The 22,933-nt window shown below is 41.5% G+C and overlaps 2 protein-coding genes across 4 annotated transcripts in view; one reads left to right on the forward strand and one right to left on the reverse strand.

The window, feature by feature from the left end:
• Nucleotides 1-209: 209 nt before the first annotated feature.
• On the reverse strand, nucleotides 210-19,558 carry ERGIC2 (ERGIC and golgi 2). Of its 3 annotated transcripts, none has more exons than XM_065743589.1 (14): nucleotides 19,526-19,558; nucleotides 17,930-18,075; nucleotides 15,169-15,277; nucleotides 13,458-13,504; nucleotides 12,380-12,450; nucleotides 11,320-11,360; nucleotides 10,194-10,295; nucleotides 8,680-8,775; nucleotides 7,561-7,616; nucleotides 6,539-6,637; nucleotides 5,218-5,315; nucleotides 3,031-3,193; nucleotides 2,186-2,265; nucleotides 210-1,480 (listed from the first exon to the last, which is right to left on the reverse strand). In XM_065743589.1, exons 2-14 carry the CDS (start codon nucleotides 18,033-18,035, stop codon nucleotides 1,415-1,417), a joined length of 1,134 nt encoding a protein of 377 aa, XP_065599661.1. In that variant the 5' UTR covers nucleotides 18,036-18,075; nucleotides 19,526-19,558; the 3' UTR covers nucleotides 210-1,414. The 3 variants fall into 3 exon arrangements, with proteins under 3 accessions (XP_065599661.1, XP_065599662.1, XP_065599663.1); XM_065743590.1 differs by lacking the exon at nucleotides 19,526-19,558 and adding an exon at nucleotides 19,408-19,465; XM_065743591.1 differs by lacking the exon at nucleotides 19,526-19,558 and adding an exon at nucleotides 18,368-18,470.
• Nucleotides 19,559-21,362: 1,804 nt separating this feature from the next.
• Nucleotides 21,363-22,933, forward strand: part of LAMB4 (laminin subunit beta 4) — a 53,301-nt gene continuing 51,730 nt past the window's right edge. The window contains 1 exon segment of the mRNA XM_065743599.1: nucleotides 21,363-21,423. Coding sequence (XP_065599671.1) covers nucleotides 21,363-21,423 — 61 coding nt within the window.

Consider the following 22,933-nt stretch of genomic DNA (forward strand, 5'->3'; position numbering starts at 1 on the left):
AGCTTCTGGTGAACCACGTTCATTAACCAAACTCAGCAGAACCTGACAATGTCACGAAGGCTTCTATTTTCCTTAGTTAGTCCCTGGTAAAGCCAAGGCCAGCATCATCTCCTAATACATTATTAGATCAGTTTTGCTAAGAACGATTCACACCAATATCGCTGTTTGTCCTGTAGGAATAACTGCTGAACCACAGGTGTACACCCACAGTTCAGCTGCAAGAGGACAGTCTTCAGTTTCTCAAAGCAGCAGCTGCATCAATAACACTCTCAACAGCACAGTAACAATACAAACGGATATTGCTCTTTTTGTTTATTTTACAAAAACCTTCATGAACAGTAAGGATGAACTCCACACACCCTTTCTCACCATTTGTTTGCAGCAAAATGATTCCAATGCCCTGATGCCAACTCCTGCTTAGAGCCCAACTCCACTGTTCCCTGCCCAGCCCAGCCCAGACCCCAGCTGGTCAGAATTGCATGTTCCCACCGTGTGTAACTGAACCAAAGCAAGGCAGCACCTTGCTTCTTTTGCTCTCCGTACCCTGGGTTTACATAGCATGGCTTGCATGCTAGCAGCAAGGGTATGAGGAAAGTTGCATTAAAGCAACTTCTTAACCCAGAAAGGGGCATATAAAGTTACCTGATCTTCTGTGAGGCAAAACTATGCTCAGATGCCACATTTAAAAGACTTCTTTTCCAAATCAGAAACAGGGCCAGGCACACTGGAACCCATTCTCAGAGGCCTTGGACACCTCCACAACACCAGAAGTGCTGGCTGAGCAGCTGTGTGGAAACAGAGGAACTCCCCTGCCCTGCAGCATGCTTCTTCCTCTTAAGGAATGTGAGACTACGGACAGGCAGAGGCTACAACCAACATCATGGCTTGGGCTCCATCTTACTCCAGAGTTCTGTCATCTTTGGGATCTTCTAGATCCACTTGTATCTTAGCCCCCACCCTCAGTCATTAAAAAAGAACAAGAAAACACAAACCCAGTTTGCAAACCTAAGAGAAAACGACAGCTTTACTACTGTCCCTCTTTGCTTGCTGCCCAGCCCTCCACACATCGCAGTTGTCCTCTTTTTCTCTGTGCCTCCCAGGCACAGAACTGAGATCACTAAGCAGACCCTCCAGTAGTTGACGACAGTCAGAAACACTCAGCTTGACCACCAACACTGCACTGGCAGGAGCCCTCCTTTAATCTCCAGAAGATGGTCCATCGCAACGGCCTCACGGCCTCCTCTGACTCCATATGCACATAAAAAGAGAAAAAGTTACATTAACTGTTTGCTTTTGTAGAGGCTTCACTTTTCACTGCCCATTAGCACTGTCTCTGCATATTGCACAACGTTCTCTTATTATAAAAAATGTCTTCTGTATCAGGCAGGAAGAAAGAGAACTCTCCCAGGAGGCGTTAATGCGTGCTGTTGTCCGTAGTCAGAGGTAAGTGGTTGCTTGTGTGGCCATCAGGAAGTGGGTCCTGATCAAATAAAAACAGTGGTATTAATGGACTGTCCAGGAACATCATCTCCCCCGTGCCCCAAACACATGTTCCTTCACTCAGCTATTTTTGGTATGACTTTCACCTGGCCTCCAAAAATCATATATAGCTTTTATCATTCAAATCTACTTGCCTTCCCTCCTCTCCTTCCACTCAGGTAACCTTGCCAGCTAGCAAAGGTCAACAAATGGTCAAGAGAAAGACAGAAGTCTTAAAGACTAGCTACAGACTAAGCTGAAAAAATAAAGGTGAAGTAAAATCAAGTAGTTGCTAGAGGAACGTTTCTAGTAATGTCCCATGAAGGGAAATGTAAAGACTGCTCAGCTCCTTCACACTGCATGGCAGCAGCACACAAGCTAACCAGCAGCAACACCACACCCCTGCAGCACATGTAAGTAACACAGCATGGATGACAAAGAAATGTGGCAGAGAAATCTGTAAGAGACGTGGTTTAATTAAATCAGCTCCTCAGAAAACACTCTGCTTCCTTATGTGTTCACTTTTCCAATTTCAAAAGTCATACAATCTTTGCTCAGATGTATGTCAGTAGGAGGGTTACGCTGAGCACCTTAAGTCCCCCTGGGGCCGAGACCCAAAGCTGTCCTACTTTGTAACAACTCCAAATTCTTAGCATCCATCATCATGCAGCTGCAGCACCTACTAAAGAAAGCTGGTTTTTCTTACCGATGTGGATCTGTAAGAGCCCAGTCTGAAACGGCAAAAAATAACTTCTGCCACAAACCTCCCAAAGCCATGTAAAATTCCTGCAACGTCAAAGGTGACTTTCATTGACACAAGCAGTAGGAACGAAGTATTTATGCAAATACTACAACAACATTCTATGCAACAATTAAACAGACATGCTGCAACAAAGCAGTACATAAAGTGCAAAGAAATCAACATGAAAAAGGAAACATCATGGAGGGAAACAGAACTGCAGCATCCTGAAATGCATCAACACAAACAAGAGCAAGGCCATCCAAAGGTAATCCCCTCTATGTGGCTTCAAGGGTGAAAACACATTCTCTGAGATAGAACCATTTACTCTGAAAGAGCTCTCAGCTTAAGGCCCCTTCAAGTGAAAGCCAAGAGAAAAGTAACTTGTGAGCAAGACATCCTATTATGCCTCAACTAACACAGCTAATTGTGTCTTTGTGACTTAGTTTATTTCCTCTGAAGACCAAACTCTGCAGTACGTTGACAAGTTATGTAAGAAAAATCTTCCCAACAACTTCAGATGGAAACGTTATCTGAACTTTCAACACTGATTCAACTAGATCCCAACTACAGGAAATGCAAAGAAGATCAGAAGGAAGCAGCAGGTGCTCTCCAGACACAGCACACTGGGATGCTAAGAAATGAGTATATTTCACTGCACATTTCAGTGCAAAGAAATGAGCTCTTAACCCCAATCCTGCTAGAGGTGCAGGTCTCACTGTAATTTATCCATAATGTAATCACAGTGATCTAAAAACACAAGCAAAAATCCCCCACAAACTAATAGGACATAAGAGGGAAAGCACTGTTACCTGTAGTTGAAAATATTCCCCCAATAATGCCACAGAGCCGTACTAAGAACTGCCAGAAAGGCATGTGTTCTTCTGTCACTGTCACCATAAGTGAACTGATGTCATATTTCATGAATATTCCTGACACTCCGTGGCTGCCAGCTGCATGGTTAATTACTCTTTCCTGCAAGATGAGAGAGAAATACCAGTGAGCTGCACCTTAGTAGTCAGAAGGGAAACAACAGAGGTGAGCAGAGTCACTGCCGTGGTGAATTCCTGTAAGAGCACTGCTACCAGTGCCCCAGCTCCTACCTGCCATCACAGAAATTCAGAAGCTTAAGTTGAATTAGACCACTGCTATCTGATTTCTTTTTTTGCTCGCTGTACATTTATATGTCAAAGTCCATTACTTTCACACACACAAAAAATTAAAATCAGGTTCCTAAGTCTCTGAGATGTGAACACCCAAATCCAGGCCTCTTCAACACGTTTATCTGAAGTGACCTGACTGAAAACTATCACAGACGTAGATAAAAAGTAACAAGCTGCCACTACTACTCTAAGGGGTCACACACCTCAGTTCTAATGTGTTCACTGAAACCCTTCCATCCTCACTTTTGCAATTTCTTATTTGCCCAAACTCTCAAGTAGCAAAACCATGAAGAGGAGAGCGTTTACTATCATCCTTTTGTTAGGGAAGAACTGATAAATGCATCACCAGCTAAGTCTGGCTGAAAATAAGCAAGAGCAGAAGAAAACAGCCTAATGAATTGAAGATAAGCTCAGCCACATCTCGGCCATAAAAAGCAGACAGACAAGCAAAACTGAACAGAAGAGCAATATATCACAGCTCCTTTTCACCTAGATTTCACACTGTCAGTGTTCAAAAAATACAAAGAACACAGCACAAAATCAAAGCAGACTGCCACTTGACAACCTGCCTTTTGTACTCAGCTAATGCTGACATCAGTTGCAGTGTTGCTCTTGCTACCAGAACCAAGTAAAAGGATGACAAAGTAACACACTGGATATTGACACATGTTCACAGAAATTTTACAGCAGTTAAATAAAAGAGTACAGAATGTTCTCTGTATTTCAAGAGCATGACAACGTTCAGTTGTTGATCAGAAGGTTGATCTGGGCATAATAACCAGGAAAACAAGACTGAAGGTAATTAAACTGAACCCTGTCATTGACTAAGGCTCAAATTTTTGTTTGCTTGCTCCCCCCTTTGTTTCCCTAAGCCTGATTGGTCTTCTGAAGTCAAAGGCAAAAAAGGTATCAAGTTAAACAGAGCACTCAGAATTCTACCAACAAAAAATAATTCTTTTTCCTCAGACCATTTTTGTCTGCTTCTACTGCTGCAGACTTAATTGCTGCTTACTAAAAGCTGATGGAAATAACTAAGCTTGTATCAGATACCTTGGATACCAGTGAAGACTTGCTAGGATTAATCTTCCTAACACATAAACACAGTATCTCAAAATTCAACAACAGCAGAGATGATTCTGCTGACACCTTTCAAATCACATTCAGCACTGGACACTGAACCTTACCGCACTCCTATTTTAGCCACATCTTGCTGACCACCTTTCTCTGGGTCTTCATACTCTTACAGATCAATTTGCTTAGTGAATAACTGCTAAAACAGCCTCTCCCAGCTCATCTGCTAAGGGTGCTTGCTTTCCAAAAGTAAAGACAACTGAGAGGAAGCCAGCAGGTACACAAAGCCACTTCATTCACGTCCATTCACAAGTTCTTCTCCTACTTGAGACAACACTGCACCACTTCTACAAAATAAAACTAAAAAGTAGTTTCTGAATTTCCAGTTAGGCCAAGGCTTTGTCCCTACCTTTCTCCTCAGCTTCCATTTTTAATTAAGCTTTTCAAAGCTTAATTATTTCCTTGGCTTGAGAATAAAAAAATCAAAACAGAGTTCAGTGTCTGGAAACGATGAGACACAGAGCTAGCACTTGTAAGGCCTCTCTTCTTACTGACAGCAGCCTTTTAAATTGGTGTCTCATGATTTGCCCAACGCCACGCTGCAATAACGACGTTCTTTACAGATTCAGCATTAAACTGGCTCCTAGGAGAGGAGTTTTCAAATAACCAGAGTACAGCTAAGCCTCAGTTCTCACATTTGAGCTTTGGTTAAGGCCAACTGGTGCCAGATCTTCCCCTGCATGGGTTTCTCTTATTTCCACTTACCCTTTCTGTCACTGAAAATTGATGAGTTTCTGCTGAAATTTTGTATGTATGGAGTTTGGTTGGCACAACTGTGATAAAATACTGGAACATCTGGTTGTCTGAAAGAAAACAAATCTCAGTGTTGAATTAAGTACAGACTAAAAGACCATCTGAGACACAGTCACAAACAACTCAAACTGTAGTGATGAAAATAGTTAACCAACTAAGGCCTTTACACTAAGGACGTTCTTCAAGGAGTCCCAGCACTGCCAAGCCTACTTGAGCACCATCCGTGTGAACAAAATCAGTTTCCATGAGGAAGGCCTACATCAAATTTGTACTGATTCATTTTACCCACGTAATGAAAATACTCATTAAAATTGGGCCACTTAGAGCCACAAGTAAAATCCATACTGTTTTGCAGGGTAGCAGAATGAGCAAGTCTCACAGTCACTTCTTACATGACACACACTGCAATAGGCATTATCTATCTTGACAGTGGTTCAAGTATGTTTTAGGTACTTAGTTGTCTGTGTAAAAACAGAATCTCTTCTAAACTGGTTATGGTTTCTCTTCTGGATTACACGGTCTTCTAGAGAATTATTTTAAAGCAATCAGTACACATGCATTTCTGACTGCTGACTTGATTCAATTCCCTAAGAAAACAAACATGGCAAAACCAAAACCATCTACTTCAATTGCACAAAATGGGCCAGAAGAGCCAGACTGTGAGACAACACCAGCTTCAGAAGGTTCTAGCAATCACCTGCATGTGGGAATGACCGTCAGCGGATAAGAAGTAGGCATCTCTGTAGAGTAGGTCCCTATATTCCTTTACTTATACATGGGGAAACTGAGATACAAATCCTCCTTGAAGCTGCCTCACAAAATGTATCACAGAAGTGACAAATCAAACACAGGATGAGAACTTAAAGACTCCTGATGTCACTTTGTTTGTTTTGCAGCTGGTAGGTTTGGGTTGTGTGGTTGTGTTTGTTCTTTACTTCTCCCTCAGAGAAGGTTCTGTGACCTTCCTGCCCAGCACACAGTTGCACAATTCTTCACAGCTTGTTCAGGCATTCAGTAACTTCAACACAGCTTCTGTAAGTGAGCTTCAGCAGAACAGTGAAGTCCATCAGTAGTGATATTGAAAAGAAACTGATCATTTAAAATGCCACATGGGCAACTCAACAGTGCCATGTTCACTATCAAATGTAATAATGCACACCAGTTCTAAGAGCATTCGTGAAATTTAATGTTTTATATGTAATTACTGAATGCATACAGAAAGCAAGAGGCTTTTTTACTTAAAAACAAACAAACAAAAAAACCCAACACTTACGATCCGATGCTATTTTTTCTGTTCCATCTAAAGGATTGATAATTCCTGGAATAAGCTCCCCAAATGACAGATGATCTATTCTGTGTGAGAAGTTATAAGCTAAAAAACAATACAGAGGAATGAAACAACATTTACAGCTATGAGATTCTGTACCTTACTCAGATTAAGGCTCGCCTATTTCTCACTTCTATTAGAATATTTACACACATTCCAGTGGATCTGCATATTTGGATTTACTGATGCAATCACAAGCACATTTCAAATAACTCAAATTCAAAATATTTTAAAAGAATTTCTGTAGAAAATAAATTATAAAACAAATTACATTTGTCATCAACCTAGAAGCTGAAAAGAGTTAAAATCTAGCAATGGAAAATCACTTGTTAGCCAAATGCTGAAAATCTACAACTCTGGTTGTTGAACACAGCAGTATTAAAAAGGTAAATTAAATGTACAGAGGAAGGACCAGACAGCTATCAAGTTACTGCACTGCTCGATTTTGTTAGGGTATGTTTGTTTTACAGTATACACTTGTGTTCACAGCCAGACACTTGGTACAATTTGGACTAAATAAACACCGAGTTCATTTCTCACAGTAAGTCACCCTTGCCTCCCATTATGTTCTGCAGCAACAGACATTTTGTATCTAGATTCCTAAACCAAAAGTGAAATATTGAGACAGACTTAAAAATCTTCACCTCTTGAAAAGCAGATTTTACAAGAAATTGGTACTTAGGACTGAAATAAAGGAATTTCATATGCTAACTGTGTTACAACATATATCTGAGATTTCTGTGATCATTATGTTATCACTACTATAGAAGCAGCCTGAAGTTAATACTTATAATGTTAAATGAACGGATGGAGGGAGGTTAAATTACTGCTGAGTCATTACATTTCAAAGAATACTACCCACATTCTTCTGTAATGCCACTGCCCAGCTAGAACATCACTCCAACAACCTCTGTTAGCAAAGGAAAGAAATGATGCTCATTCATATGGAGATAACAGAAAGCACTTACACTCATGGCTTACAAGGGCTGCCAAGTGTGCATGGCCTCGAGGGTGTGGTATAGCCCTAAAGAAAGGAAAACATGTTTTATGGAAGACTTGTTTAATGAACCCGTGCAGAAAGACACAGTTTTCCTAATCTGGACTATGTAGACAAATTACCTCTCACCTTCAGTTTCAATAACACCAGAGAGAGAACTTTCATTTATATATGTATTAGGACTACAACCAATAACCAGGAAACTGCTCTAACAGGGAATGAAGAAGGGTAGTTAAGAAAGCTCCCAAAGGGGAAAAAAAAGAGCCCAAGGAGAAAGAGGAGCATGTTTAATGGAAATACAAATGTAACAATGAGCAAAAGGAAGCAAGGGAAACCACAGCTCAGGGTTGAGAACTTCAGGCAGAAAGAGAAGTGATGACAGGCCACATGAAAGACTGAAACAATTGGGTCTGGAAAGGGCTTAAGAACTTTGACATCTTTGACAGAGGTGGTTCAAGACCAGACAGAAGAGACACTTGGAGAAATACCCACACAAAGACATCAACCAGAATTTCATGTAGATAAATTAGAAAACAGACTGAATGCTAAGATCTCTGCTGAAAGAGGAGGCAGAAAGCAAGGATGGCCAAACCAGAAAGCAGAGAAAAACAACATAAATTTGTCTAAGACCTATCAAAGCTACTACCATTACAGAAGCATATCAGAAAGTCTCTCCTCAAATCAAGAGAAATGGGAACTTTGCTTCCTCACTACGCCTCTGTATCTACACTGTCTCAGGACTTGAAAAGAAACACATCTACATGTTAGTCATGTTCATTAACTGTGCAGTAACAGAAAGGAGAAGTCAGGACAGGCACAAAGAACGGAGGCAGCTACAAGCAGTCCATCCCCTATCTTATGTTTGTGGACATCCTTTAACACTCTGGCACTAACCACAACACCTCAAGCAAGGAGAAAGAGCTTATTTTAACATCTTAGAAAAGACATCAAATGGAAAAGGCATGTGTATGGGACAAACAAAAATCACAGCTGTTAATTTAAAAGCATACATATATACATGCATGTACCATATACAGTGTAGAAGTCATTTTAAAAAATCTTTTATTTTCAGGAATTGAACAGAACATACTTGCCCACAGTTATGTGAAAATTCCCTGCCACTTTATTGACATATAGATGACCATGAATTCTGCATGCATCTGGAGACTCTAATGAATTATCTTCCCTGTTTAAACAAAAACAAAAAAAGGTATTTGAGAATATTCACTGTCTAGTAAAAATAATGTAGTATACTTAGACTTTTTTTTCCTGGAGCAAAGACATAGCATTACCACCTACCCCTCCATCATATTCTCTGGAATCACAAGAGGGATGGTGGGAAGGAGGGACATAAATACAGACCAGCCCGCAGAAACCAGTAAGCTATTGCTTATCCTTTTATTCAGTGATCTGGCCTACAAAACTAACTCACAATTCTTGAACAACTGAACAGAAAACACCACGAGACCTTACAAATAAATATCTCACTGCCCTGTTAATCCCACCCCCCCTTACTTATAGCTGAGAATGTCTGTTCAGACATCTTCGTTGCTACACTGCATGCAACAAATTGCACGTCACATAACACTGTAGCAAAAACAGCTTTCCTGATTTATTTTTTATGAACCTCTTCTCCTCCCACTCTTGCTGAGATGTCCACAACTCAGACTGTATCTCCAAATCTGCTTCTCGGAGAGGAAAAAAGCTTCTTATACACACTTTATATATAAATAGCATCTCAAATACAGCACTAGCAAGTGTCGTGGAGACAGAAGGATTTAACGATACTGAAGACATCAACTAAATGGAAAATATCATTTCTGAGCACTTTTCTACCTTGCCTCAGAAAAATCAGATGCCTTTAGTCCTCAACCAGATTAAAATACGTAAGGTACACAGAGTGATTCTGCTGTTCGCTTTCTTTTATTTAAGGTTTGTTTGTATTTCACAGAGAAAGAAATTTCAGCTTACATGCAGGAAGCATCTTCCCCTTAGAAACTCTGCAGCCTTTAGATTAGGCAGACCAAGCTTCCTGTGCTTCAGCCTCCCAACATTTTGTAAGCAGCTCCAATAAAATGAAAGCAGCAAGGTTCCTCCACTCTATTTTAACACTTCTATTTAAAACATGACATTTACTAACAAATATTCAAACGTTAATATTCAAAGACTGATATTTCTAAAATCATAAAAGTACTGTCATAAGTAAAAGGAGGAGTTTTGGTTTTTTGCACTAAGTTGCTGGATAGAACAAGAGCCTTCCATTTAAAGACTTGCTTAGTATTGCTTTGGCATTACTAAATGACTCACAGTAGGAAGGAAGCATCAGATAGAACAGCCTAAAAAAGCACATACACGTGTCTGTTTAAGGTACACATGCATACATACACACAGAAGTGTAAACCTCCACGTTGGAAACCCCAGAGGTTATTATAAAACATCAGCCCTCAAAAACAAGTGTCAAAAACACTACTTTAAGATGTAGTAAAAAAGCAGAAAGTTCTTTTTTCCAACATCTTCAAGAAAAAGAAATTGTGTAAGCATAAAAATGAAGTCTAAACTGAGAGGGGAGTGGAAAAAGGGAGGAATAACCCAACTTTTTCTTACCGTGGTGGCAGTGCTGTAGAAGCACTTTTAAAAGCACTTTTGAATATCACATCCTGAAGAGAGTGTTCCTCCTGCAGCCTACTCTGAATTAGCTGCAGCATCCTGAGGATTATACAAATGCGAAAGCTCACGACACTGAATCAGAAAATAACTTCACAAGTAACCATCAGCTTCAGGTGCAGTTTATAAATAGGGATCAGCCAGATCTCACGTAAATACAAAACACTGCATTAAAATTTGAGAATTACAGTTTATACAATCAAAAAATAAGTAAACACAGCTTAACACCAGAGCTTTTAACTGTAGCGTGTTACCAAAATACCAAAGCTCAGGCTCCCTAGTTTCTGTTACAGGGCTATCAGCATAAGCATCACACATAATCATGCTATTCTAGTTTAAATAATATACAGTGTGTCATCTAAGGCATATGAAAGATTCAAACTCATCTCCTTTTGCCTAAATGTTCCCATCTGTTACTGTGCTTCAGCTCTGACATTTGGATGTCAAGCCATCTCTGAACTCATAATTAAAACTTGTGCTACCAAGTGCTTGCTGTGTAAGGTATAGTGAGTATGGGTAAGGTGCAGCAGCCTTCAGGCCTCACAAAAAGGCACACGTGCACTGTACACTTGGTCTTGTGTAGAACAGAAGAAATAAACATTTCCTCCATTCCTTCTTCAAGTATCTCAACAATCTTTTGAAGCAGTGTAGCTCAATTATTAATGCATCTATCAGTAGAGGAAGGTGAGCTATTATGGCAAATAATTCTTAATTCTTTTTAATTCTTCTCAAGAAAGCAAGAGAATAGCTCCATATAAAGAAAAATAGTCTCACATTACCACCCACAAAATGAAAGCAAGCCCCAGGTATGCCTATACATTTTTATTACAAACACATAAAAACAACAGCACTCCACTAAGAAATAGCGTGCCAATTTTGGGGGTGTCTGCCATCCCAACTGATGACTGAAGTGAAATAAATTCCCCTTCTTTTTACGGGCTTTCACTCCTAAATTACAAGCAGGAGCTGCGAGACCCAAAATATAGCCCTGTTACTCAACTCAGGTATACCTTGAAGTCACTTCCAGTACATATATTATAAGCATGCATCTCAGTACTTCAGTTACCTTTGCCATTCCTTTTGTTGTGGGCTGAGATCAAACACTACCTGAAACAAAAATCACACGTCCAATGAAATACAGAGGAAGCACTGAAGTCCCATCTCTGCTACCCAGAAGAGAATTGGAGGAGTGAACCCAGACTACCCAGACCTATGGCCAAAAGAGATCAGCCAAAGAGATCTTCTCTCAAACATTATCATCACTGCTGCTGTATACTAGTACTGGCCGCAGCAGCAGCATAGAGATAAACACCCAGATAAAGAGAATATGTTATGAGAAGAAAGAAACCAAGCTCCTTCCCAAATCCCACCTCTACCTCAGCCAGCCCTGCTTGTTTGTTCAACTCAAAAAAGAAAACAACTTTGCAATTTTTCTCCTTACAGGACAAAATGTATAGGCAGAACACACTCGGGTTATTGGGCATGTAATAACTGCACAGGAACTTAGGTTCTGATACGTTCTCATTAAATGATACATTACTTTCATACAGTATCTTTACTTCAAAGCTTATTGCATTACGCAAGCAAAACCACTTTAAGAGCACAGGCTTGTAAATTTCCAGTGCCTTCAGTTTGCAATATAGAAATGAAATGGATACTTTTAATTTAAAACTTGTCTCAGACTATGAAGATATTACAGTGATTTTTCACAATTTTTTCAGTCACAGAATTTTTCTAGTTAAAAAGGTGTCACATCAATTCTTTTTTGATGTTTAATAGTTCCCCTTCCATAACAAATACTTTCAGCATTTATCTGAAGAATTGGGGAATGTAAAAATAACTAGCTGTAGCCATCAGCTGGTTAAAATCACTGACCTGGGAGCGTGCTATGATCAAACCTGCTGTATTTGCAGAGAGCAAGCAGGCAGGAATCACAGCACGCAGCCCATTTTCCAAGCAGATTCCTGCAGTGAGCACTGCAGACCTCACTCAGGGATCACAAAACACTTGGAGATGTTCTTGTGCAGTCCAACCGCGGCGAAAAAAAAATCCAAGCCAGCAAACCAACCCAGCAGTGCTACACTGCTGAATAAATTCACATTTCTAAATAAAAAGACTAAACTTACTGGTTCATAGATCAGGCCATCTGCAGAGGCGACCATTGTTTCTGCTAAATCCAGAACATCGGCCCCCACATCTGTTTTAAACAGAGAGAAAAATATTGAGGCATATATGCGGTCACAAACAAAAAAATCAAGTGTTCCAGTTGAGATGAATTTTCACAGTACAGTGTTAACCTTCAGCACAAGTTACTGGGGAGGATTTTCAGGAGTAGAACAAAAAACAACAAAACCCAACAATTCAACACTGTATCTCTCGCTAAGAAAGTGCAAACAAAAGGAGAAACAAAGCTGTCAAGAAGTAGTGCACTACCAGGGAAGTGGTGGGGGTGGGACACCACAGAATCCTACTTCTCAAGCTATCAAACCTCTGAGTATCATGAAGCGATGACCATCAGTCACCAAAACCAAGCTTGCCACACTTGTGGTATTTTCTCACTGATGCAACAGCTTCAGAGTTGTTGGATGAAGCACTCATACACAAGCTTTCTAAGATTGGTTATGTACAAGCCAGTATTTGTTCATTTAACAAGCACTGAATCCATACCAGAACTAGCTGAAGACAAAGTTTTATTCATTTCTCAAATTTCAAAACAAAACAAAACAAACCTCTAAAAAATCAGAATGTTCCACTTTCTGTTGCTAACTGGAAAATAGTTTTTAAGAGATTAAAATAAATTTTCAGAATAAGAAAATATGGCCTGCAAATGAGCACTTGTGAGACAATACAAGATCCTGATATTGCTGATCAACAGACCAGGCTAATATTTGCAGATGTTGCTGTCAAAATAAATTCCTGCTGCTGATACGTGTCTCATAATGAGTTTTCATTCTAGCTGGCCAAAGACCAGTATAACAGATCACCTTCCCTCTGTCAGACATGCCAATGGTCTGCAAGAAGTGAACGACATGGCAAAGATGCTTCCCATAACAATTCTTCCAGTGAGTGATACCAGTACACTGTATGTCATCAAGATCAAAAGAAGTCAGAACAAACACTGTGAACAAAATTCAGTCAGACTGTGAGCAAACACATACAATGAGGAGTCCTCAAAGTGCTGAGTTTTCACCACTGGATACTTACATTGACACCTCATGGCAACTGTAATGTCAATATTGATTCTAAGTTTACTGTAAAGAGAAAAAAAAGGCAAAAAGGTAATTTACAGTGAGTAAAACTATCAGGAGAAATGTTAATAGAACTCTCACGTTACTTGCAAAAATAGTCAACTGACAAAATTGACACCAATAAATTTAAGCTGTTTGAAGTATGAATGAAGCAAGACAGTTTCAATTATTAAAGCACTGATGACCGCTCACCATTTAAGATATGAAAGCATCAGACCTCTCTGTTTCAAAGTGAAGTTCAACTCCTAACACACTTTCCTGCAATATCATCAAAGAGACTGTCAGGCTCATACAAAGAACTTACCATTTTCAGCACCTGGCACATTTTTTTGATACAAAACCAGTGCCATGAGTTACACAGTTTAACAGATCTGATAACATAAGAGCTACAAATCTATCACTGAGCAAACACTTGAGCAGCTTCCTGCTGTTCTTTCCTTAAGACAGACCACTGTTCTTTTTCTCAGGATCACGTGGAATTGTTAAAGTCAGTTCTCAGAAAACACTGTCATCTAAAACAGAATGTTGGTTTTGCTAGCACGACTTCAGGGTAAAAAAGCTCTTTTCACAACAGGAGCCCCATGTCATAACTGCAAAATGCCTTGCACATTAATGTCTTCATCTTGAACTTTTCCAGAATGAAAGCAGGTGGGCAGAACAGCAAAATAAGCCACCAGGATGCACCAAGTTTGATTATGTGGCATTAACAACCAGTAATGAGGGCGTTCTCTGTTGGCTTTCACAACAGCTTCAAAAAAGCTTGAATCTGTGATGAATAAGTGCCCTCATTATAGTTATATGGTTCTGTCATCCCCAGGGATCTCCTTCTGGGAACACCAGTATATATAAGAAAAAGCAATTACAGAGATACAAGTTAATAGTGGTTCAAGCTGTGGCAGGATGAGCGATTAGCCCACAATCCAATTGGGCAACCTGCAGCAGGAAGCCCTGTGACAGTCTCTTAAGCAAAGCACCAGACTATATTTGCCTTCTAGGACAGTTTCAGTGAGGAAAGAACCTCTTTTAGAAACTCCTCACATCTGTCTGCATGAAGATGAAACTTGGAATGTTAACGCCTCTCCCTTACATTTCTCACATTCATTAGTTTTTTTCCTTACAGAACCCTTCCTTATTTCTGAAGTACAAGACATCAAATTAATATATATATACATTTAGCTTGTTACCACAGCAACTAAGCCAAAGAGCTTTTAAAGTCATTTCAATTCTAGTCCTGTGATATTTAGAGGTGCTCAGTATATGAAATCTCCTTTGACTTCACACAGGTGCCTGGCATCACCTAAGAAAGAATCACCTAAGAAGGAAAGGCTCGAAGCTGATGGCAAATGAATATTCAGTGATCTCGGGGACCAGACCAGGAGACAAGATCAGAAGTAACCTCTTGATAAACCCTTAAGCTTCATCTCCAGCAGAATGAAATATATATAATAACTGTAAAAATTAGGGTCACACAAACTTGGAGGGTTGGCATAGCTCAGGAAGAGTTACTTATCACAACATCACCTGAACTGTTAGCAAAGAGTTCTTCATAGGTGTCCTGCACCAAAACACCTACATTATTTTGACTCCTTCATTGCAGTAATCAGTTTTTCTCCTCTTTTCTGAAAAGCAGACAACATAAACTTGAAATTATAATGAATAAAAATTACCTTGTAAAATCCTTGTCTACTTCATATTCATATTTCATCCATGTGTCCCGATACACCATAAATTCCATTATAGTCAGGAAAGCTATTGTTGTAAATGCTATCAGAGAAACTGAAAGATGATGAGAAAAACTGTGAGAAATATTCAGGAACAAACAGGAGAAAACTCTAACATTCCAGAATCTGAGTATTACCAGCACAATCCTATTATCTTTGAGTGATTTATAAATCCACAAGCTGCCCTCAGAAAAAAGCATTCTCATACCTACAGTACTTCCTTTTGCATAGGAGAGGAAAAGAAGTCCTATCTTTGCATCCAGAAAGATGAATGAGGGATGTTATGAAATCCCTGGAGGATTCATTAAAGGTTAAATATTCAGAAGCATACAGACTAAAATGCTAGCACTGTCAGAGGTAGTGCTGTCCAGGGAAACACAATCCTAACTCCAAGCATGAAGGAACGAGAAGGGGAACCTCCATATCCCTTCAAACTTTCACTTGTCCAGAACTTACGTAACTTTTTAACCTAGCTTTAGAGCCCAGAAGCCAACAGCAAACATTATGCAGAAACAATACACATTGTATGTGCTACCCAGTAAACAGAAGGTGCCTTTATATTACTTGTGGACAGCAGCACAGCCAGGACTGCCAACCCCATTACTTTGAACAGTTCCAACTCCGATGATAAGCAGCTTATTCATTCTTCCAACAGCTAGACAAGTGCAGAACTGATACATTATTTTTATGAAAGAAAACTATAGGGTACATTTCACAGCATATGTACTTTGCTTATCTCCACTTATCATACTAGTGGTTGTGCAACACAAAGGGAACATAACCCTACTGCACACAGTCAGAAATTTGGCAAGCATGTACAGAAGCACTCGCTATGCACCCCTCTTTTAAATTAAGGCTTTTGTTAAGTAGGAGAACCTTCAGTTATGTGGCACAGCAGCGATTAGCACAGCTCCTTTACAATGCACATCTTCTATCTGCATTCTGTAGAGTACTTCTGTGGATTCTCCAGCCAACTGGAGAAAAACAGGACTGCTTTTGATAAGGTTCAGTTCATTATACTGTGGCTTATGGCCCAGGGATGACAGCAGGGACATAAAGTCACAGTGCTATAGGACCAGATATCATTTGTCATTTCCAGATCACAAACATTTCAAGACCAAGTCTTCACAAGAAGCTATGTAATTCATAATCATATATATGAAAACCTGCACAGCAACACATGCCATAAGCGCTGGAGCCACAACAGTTGCCTTTTGTGTAATTCTGAGCAAAGGAATCGAGCAGGAGAAGGAAGTCTTTGAGAACAGATCCTCTTTCCTGACAACTCTCTCAGCGCAGAGATGGAATCAAAAATCACCCTGAGAGATTTGTCCTTCTGTTACGGGTTTTAAGATACTAAAAGGCAGTGAACAGAGTCCTGGTATGTTCTGCATTCCCATAATACCAGAACGTGAGCCTGGTCTCCAATTCTGAACGAAATGGAGACACTATCTTCTATGCAACTATAGAATCTGTGTGAGGCGATCACAAACTCTTCAATAAAGCCACTGGAATAAACCACATAAACAATGCTGAAATGACTTCTGGTGCTGAGAAATCTTTAAGGCACCCTTGACCAAAGCAAAGTTCTCATGTAGCATGGTACTACACCAGAAAAGAGGAAATTTTAACTGTGCCTGTTGTAATTTGCAGAAGAACAAACAAACAACAAAAAAAAACCCAACACTTTACCTACTTCACTGGGAAATGGGCTTTGTAAAACTAACAAGGAGTTATTTCATGAACTCTCCAAGGTTACTATGCATAAAATAATGCTACAATTATTAACACTGCAATTCAGGAAAGAGTAAGGTAAAACAGATCTTTGTAATACTTACTTCTACAGCACAAACCATGTAATGACTTTGAAGGCTTATCAGTAAATTACAATTGTTTCTTGTACTCTTTGTTCAGCTGAGCTTCAGACATACTACACACAAAGAGATTTTTTGCTCTCTAATTCTAACTACTAGAAGTTTCCTCCCAATGGTCCAACAGGTGAAGACATTTCTTTATCAGCCTACCACAAACCCAAGGACTAGCAACATTTTCTGGTAAGATACAAAGAGGAAAGATAGTTCTTAAAGCTACAGTTCTCTGAGAGAAGCTCAGATGACAGTACAAGCACACACCCTGGAATAAAGTGTTTCATTCTTCAAAGGGCTTCCCTTACTTTTGAAATCAGCTGTATCTTCAAAATGAGAAGTGTCAGAAAGCTGTCTTCAACCTGATGCTCAACTCAGCCAGCTCTTAAGACACTTCTGGACAATTTTTGAAATCATAGCATTGATTCCAACCTGCATTTCACCATTTCACTCCAATGCCAATGCAATCTTACCCAGAAACTTTATACAGAATTAAAGAAACAGCTTAGAGGGACTCCGCAAATAAAGTATTTTTACTGTGTCCTCGACACAGTGCACTTCCAGCTGTAATCATTTCAAAATCCTTACAGCAAACATTTACATTTGACTCTCTCATCAGTTTTACACAAAAGAATCTCGCTCAAGATGAGCAAAGACTGCATCTATCAGGGGAATAGAGTATGCATTTACATAAAGTAGATTAAGAGACTGAGATTCAGCTTTTGCTAGTTTCATATGAACACAGATGACTGCTTTCCTCTTGTTGAAGCTCCTAGCCTTAAGAGTACACATACTGAGCTGACAGGCAGTCTCCATCACGTAAGCATGCCAGTAAGGCCTACCTGTTCCTCCGCTTGCTGAGGTCTCCACATAGCTTTCAGGAACCTTTGGGAAGGCATCCAACTCTTTCATCAAATTCAAGGTCTTCTTCCGATTCAGTCGCCTCATCTTCAGCACACTCCTCCACTTCCTCCTTCATATAATCCCTCTGATTTGAGAGTAAGTTGTGATTAGAAGACTCAACCTCAAAACCAGTTGAAAGTAATAAGACAATAAAACCTAAGAAACACATGCTAGACAACTGGATGGTCACTTTTGCTTCAAGAAAACCACCTAAACCAGCGCATATACCACTGAATACATTCCAGCCAGATCTAGTGCACTCAACATTTAATTACTGATTCATTTCTTTCTCAATGAAATCCTTATTCATATCGGATATACAGAACTTTAAATAAAAAGCAAACTCCATTCTGAAGTAGAACCTGTAGTAAACAGACCTGACAATGCATGGAAGTCACTGACTTAGCAGAGTATCCGATCAGGAAGATTTCAAACTGCTCTGGTCCCCTGCATCGAAGCAACGTGGGCACATTATATGATGAAAGAAATATGCATTTGCATTTTTACTTACACAGCTTTAGAATTTTATGATTGTAATAAAATACATACTTATTTTTCCTATAAAAAGACCCCCAGCGCAAATGCAATACCAAACCCTAGCTTTAGCTTTCAAAACCCTTTCTGTCCATGCCACAAGCTCTGTTCTGCCTGGAGCCACTGGCACACAAAGCAGCACGATGCTGAGAGCAACAGCCTTCCCAGGAAACAGTCTTAAACCATTTCCCAACTGTGCAAACACGCTCACAGCCCCATCCTGCCAACACACGATGTTTTTTAACAAGCTGGCACCGCTGCTTTCCTCCTAAGGAAACGCTGCCCTTTGCCCAGAATTCTGAAGCTAAGAAAACCATCGTGCACTTGGAGAACACACCACATCATCATTTCGTGCTCAAGGCAGGCAAGCGAACCTGTGCGGGAGACATTCCCCATGGCTGTGTTCGGAACAAACGTTAGTTACTTCCATTCCAAGAGCGTGCCGAGCCCCCAGCGAGGCCTAGTGAATTTCTGCAGGGCTGTTCCCTACTCCGCCTCTCCCTGCTGCTACCCCAGCTTCGCTAGTGAGAAACAAGGAAGGCATAGGCTCTCTGCAAATGGAAGTTCAGACACAAGGGATAGCCGCTGTTCCCTGCCGTCTCCCCACTACACGAATCCGCTTCAGCCCGGTGCAACGCCACGCACTGCTAACCACGCGGGCACAGACGGGCGCTGCGAACGGCATTTCACCACTCCACTCCACGTGGTTTACCGAAAAGCCGGACAGCTCGGGACGGCACGGAGCTGTCGGCACGCGGGGTCGCGTCCCACGGCCAGCTCCACGGAGCAGCTCCGTCCCGCCCCACGCAGGCCCCAGCTCCGCACCGAAGCCCTCACGTCCCGCCGGCCGCTCCCCGGCCCGCCCTGCGCGGCCCCGCGCTACCTCAGGCGTCCCTCGGCGCTGCCCGGCGCGGCGGGGGAGGCCGCGGGGAGGGGGAAGGGGAGGGAGGGGGAGGAGAAGGAGGAGGAGGAAGCCACGAGGCGCTGCCCGCCGCGCTTACCATGGCCCCGCTCCGCTCCGCCGCCGGCGGGAGGCGCCCGCTCCGCGCGCATGCTCGGCGCCCCCACGGGCATGCGCAGAACGGCGCCGCCCGTGTGGTGCCGAATGGGGCCGGGGGTAGGGATCGCTGGTCCTTGGGGTGTCCCTTCCAACCCGGGACGTTGTATGATCTCGCTGCACATCAGCCTCGCTTGAAGGAAGAGGGGGGTTGATGAGATTTTTACCCATTTATAAACTCTCATGTTAAATATTTGGATTGACAGGTCGGAAATGAGACTGAAGAGTAAAGGTTTTTTGATGGGTCGAGCCCGCAGGCACACAGGAAGTGATAAGCATCACAGAATCATTAAGGCTGGAAAGACCGCTAGGATCGTCTAGTCCTGCCTTCAGCCCATCCCCACCAATATTGTCCACTAACCCATGTCCCTCAGTGCCATGTCCGTATGGCTCTTGTACACCTCCAGGGAAGGTGACTGCACCACCTCCCTGGGCAGCCTGTGCCACTGCCTCACTACTCTTGAAGAAAAAATTGTTCCTCATATCCACCCTGAACCTCTCCTGGTGCAACTTAAATCCTCTTAAGGCAACTTCACCTCTGGTCCTATCACTGATCTCAAGCAAAGAGGCTGACCCCCACCTCACCACACCCTCCTTTCAGGCAGTAGTAGAGAGCATGAGTGCAGCTTTACTCTTTCTCACTGTTCAGAGGAAAACCAGATCCATGACATAATAATCTCACCTAGCCTGCCAAAGCACATGCAATTTGAAGACAACTGAGCTTGTCTTGGTAACGACTGCATTTAAGAAGGAAAAGAAATGGCAAAGGGAGTATGAACAGATCCAAAGAGTATTTTTTTGTTTTGCTTTCTAGGGGTAGAAGGACACTGAGCTTTGAATAAAGAAAGAAGGTGCAGCAGCATGCTTCTGATCTCACTGAACTCTGACCTACTATGATCATTTTGGAAGCTGTAATACTAACTGGACAAGTGGATCAGAGAGCCAGAAAGAAAAGAGGGTAGGATATAGTACAAGAGGCAGTTGACAGGGCCAAAACCAAGCTTATCCATATGCGTGTTCTCCTACCACATCACAGCAGCAGACAGCTTTAGCTGCAGCACTTTCAGCTCTTGTACTGATGTGCCAGAGTATAATCTAGCAGCCAGGGATTTTGCTTACTAAGCTCTGCTTTCCCTCGAAATGCCCTCAATGCCGAGGTCTGAAAAGAGCATCAGACGGATTTGGTTATTAGCTGTGCCTCAGGGATGCTCAACAGATGTTCCCAGCGGCTCCAAGATACAGCAATCCAATCTGCCCACGGGTTTGGCATTACTGCTCTCACCACACTGAGACATCTCTTACAAAGCAAAACAGGAAAAAAGAGAAAAAAGAAAAAAAGCAACCTCCTCACAGCTTTGCATCATTACAGTCACATTCATATCTACATTTCTATGGGATTTTATGGGGGGGGGGGGGGAAAGCTGGAAGCGTTTTTCAGAATTTAAGAAAAAAGAGACAAAGTTAGCATCATACCAATATTGCTTAATGCGCTTAACACTGCTGATCTGTGAACAGCCGTGAACAAGAGGGGAAAACGACGAGGAAGTCTCACATCCATGCAGTTTAGCAAAGCACAACTGAAGCAGGACAAACACTCAGAAAGCACCGCTCCCCGGGGCGTCACGCTCTGAAGCACGTTTAATACCACAGGCAGGAGCAGAGAAGACAGCGGGACAACGCAAGGGAGGACAGGGCGGAGGACAGAGCAGCTGCTTTACCGCAACGTGGTAACCCCGAGGTGGCATTGGAGAAGGAAGAAAGCCAGCTGCAAGGCAGGGAATATGGAGATAAGGGGATGGGAGTGGCTGGAAGGGGCGGACGGGGAACAAACGAGACCGGGGCGCTAAGTCCGCCAGAGCCCAAAGGCCGGAGATGAAGAACTACTCTGAGGGCAACGAGGTGCGGCCGCCGGGAGGCACAGAGCGGCGTTAGCGCGCGGGCGGCTGGGGGCGGAGCTCAGCTCAGCTCAGCCAATCAGAAGGAGCCAGGCTCGCAGGAACCAGCGAGACGAGGCGGCTAGGAGGGCCCGGCCGGCGCCGCGCTCGGCGCTCCGTGCCTTGGGGTGTTGGTGGGCTGCTGCGCTTTCCTTCCGGGCATCTATACATTCCGGCCTAAAAACCCTGTGCTTCTGTGGTAACGTTGCACCTGATGATGACCTGACTCTGTTTTATGCCTAAAAGCTGAATGGAAATCCCCATTCCCTCCATAAAGAGGAATTGCAAATGCTGCAGTTCATAACACAAATATTCATCAGTGCTGTGGTCTCATTTATGTAGTCTACGTCGTCCATTTTTGGTGCATCTGTAACTAATTAAAAAGTAAATGAAAACAAAGTGTCAGTTAAAGGAGACTCCATGTCTTTTTCCTTTTACGTCCTTTTTCCCGTTTGGTCTCACGGGGTTTTTTTGTTTGTTTTTGTTTGTTTGTTTGAGAGATGCTTTTTTTACACAATCATTATGAACGTGGCTTTTTACAGTCATGCAAAATACAAAAGCATCCAATTAACTAAAAGGAATAAAAAATGTGTTATACCTATTTATTCGATCTGAAAAAATCCCAGTTAAAGTGAATTAATCGGATAAATAAGATAACTGTTTTATGGAACCTAAAATTACCACTGCAAATCTATTTAGAGGAAATTAAATCCTAATTCTTTGGATATTTTTGTGACATTTTAAATGTAATTTAATACAGCTGCTGCTGAAGCTCATACCACTCAGGAAAGCTAGGATAAGTATTGCATTTGAGTGCTGTGAAAGCTGAAGTTAAAGATGTTACAGTGTGATCTTGTTTTTCCCTTTTCCAAGAATTTAAATTGTTTGGTGTAGACAGATAACTGATGTGAAGTTGCATCTTTCATTCAGCAGAGATTTGCTATATGTTGTTGATAGATTGGAGGGAGGCAGGAAGGAAGGGGACGTAAGTCACCAAGCTGAATTCCTGCCTAGATTACAAATGTCAGTTTGTGAGATGATGATCATCTGGTTAGTAATAAATCCTTCTCTATCACCACTTGGCTATGTTTAGTAATTAGATCATTATTACAAAGCAGATTTATTTTTTATAATTGATAAAGTTACATAAATACATTAATCCTTTGGCATAAAGGCTTCTTGAATTGTCTACACACTGAGTACAGGGCAGCAACTGTCAGGAGACAGAGACATATCACAATAAATTGTGACCTTCAGTATTTCTTTGGTTTTAGTGTTCTGTTTTCCATTCCCTAGAACACAATTTTCTTGAAAAAATAAAAAACAAAATCATATTGCCATTAATAAATAAGTTTCCCAAAGTTCCTTAGAAGTTTTATTCATAAATCATCATAAGCAGTGGCTTTTTTTTTTCTTTG

Source organism: Cyrtonyx montezumae, unplaced genomic scaffold (assembly GCF_038088225.1).
Source record: "Cyrtonyx montezumae isolate F1298 unplaced genomic scaffold, pur_monq_1.0 scaffold_3, whole genome shotgun sequence".
Classification (NCBI taxonomy): Eukaryota; Metazoa; Chordata; class Aves; order Galliformes; family Odontophoridae; genus Cyrtonyx; species Cyrtonyx montezumae.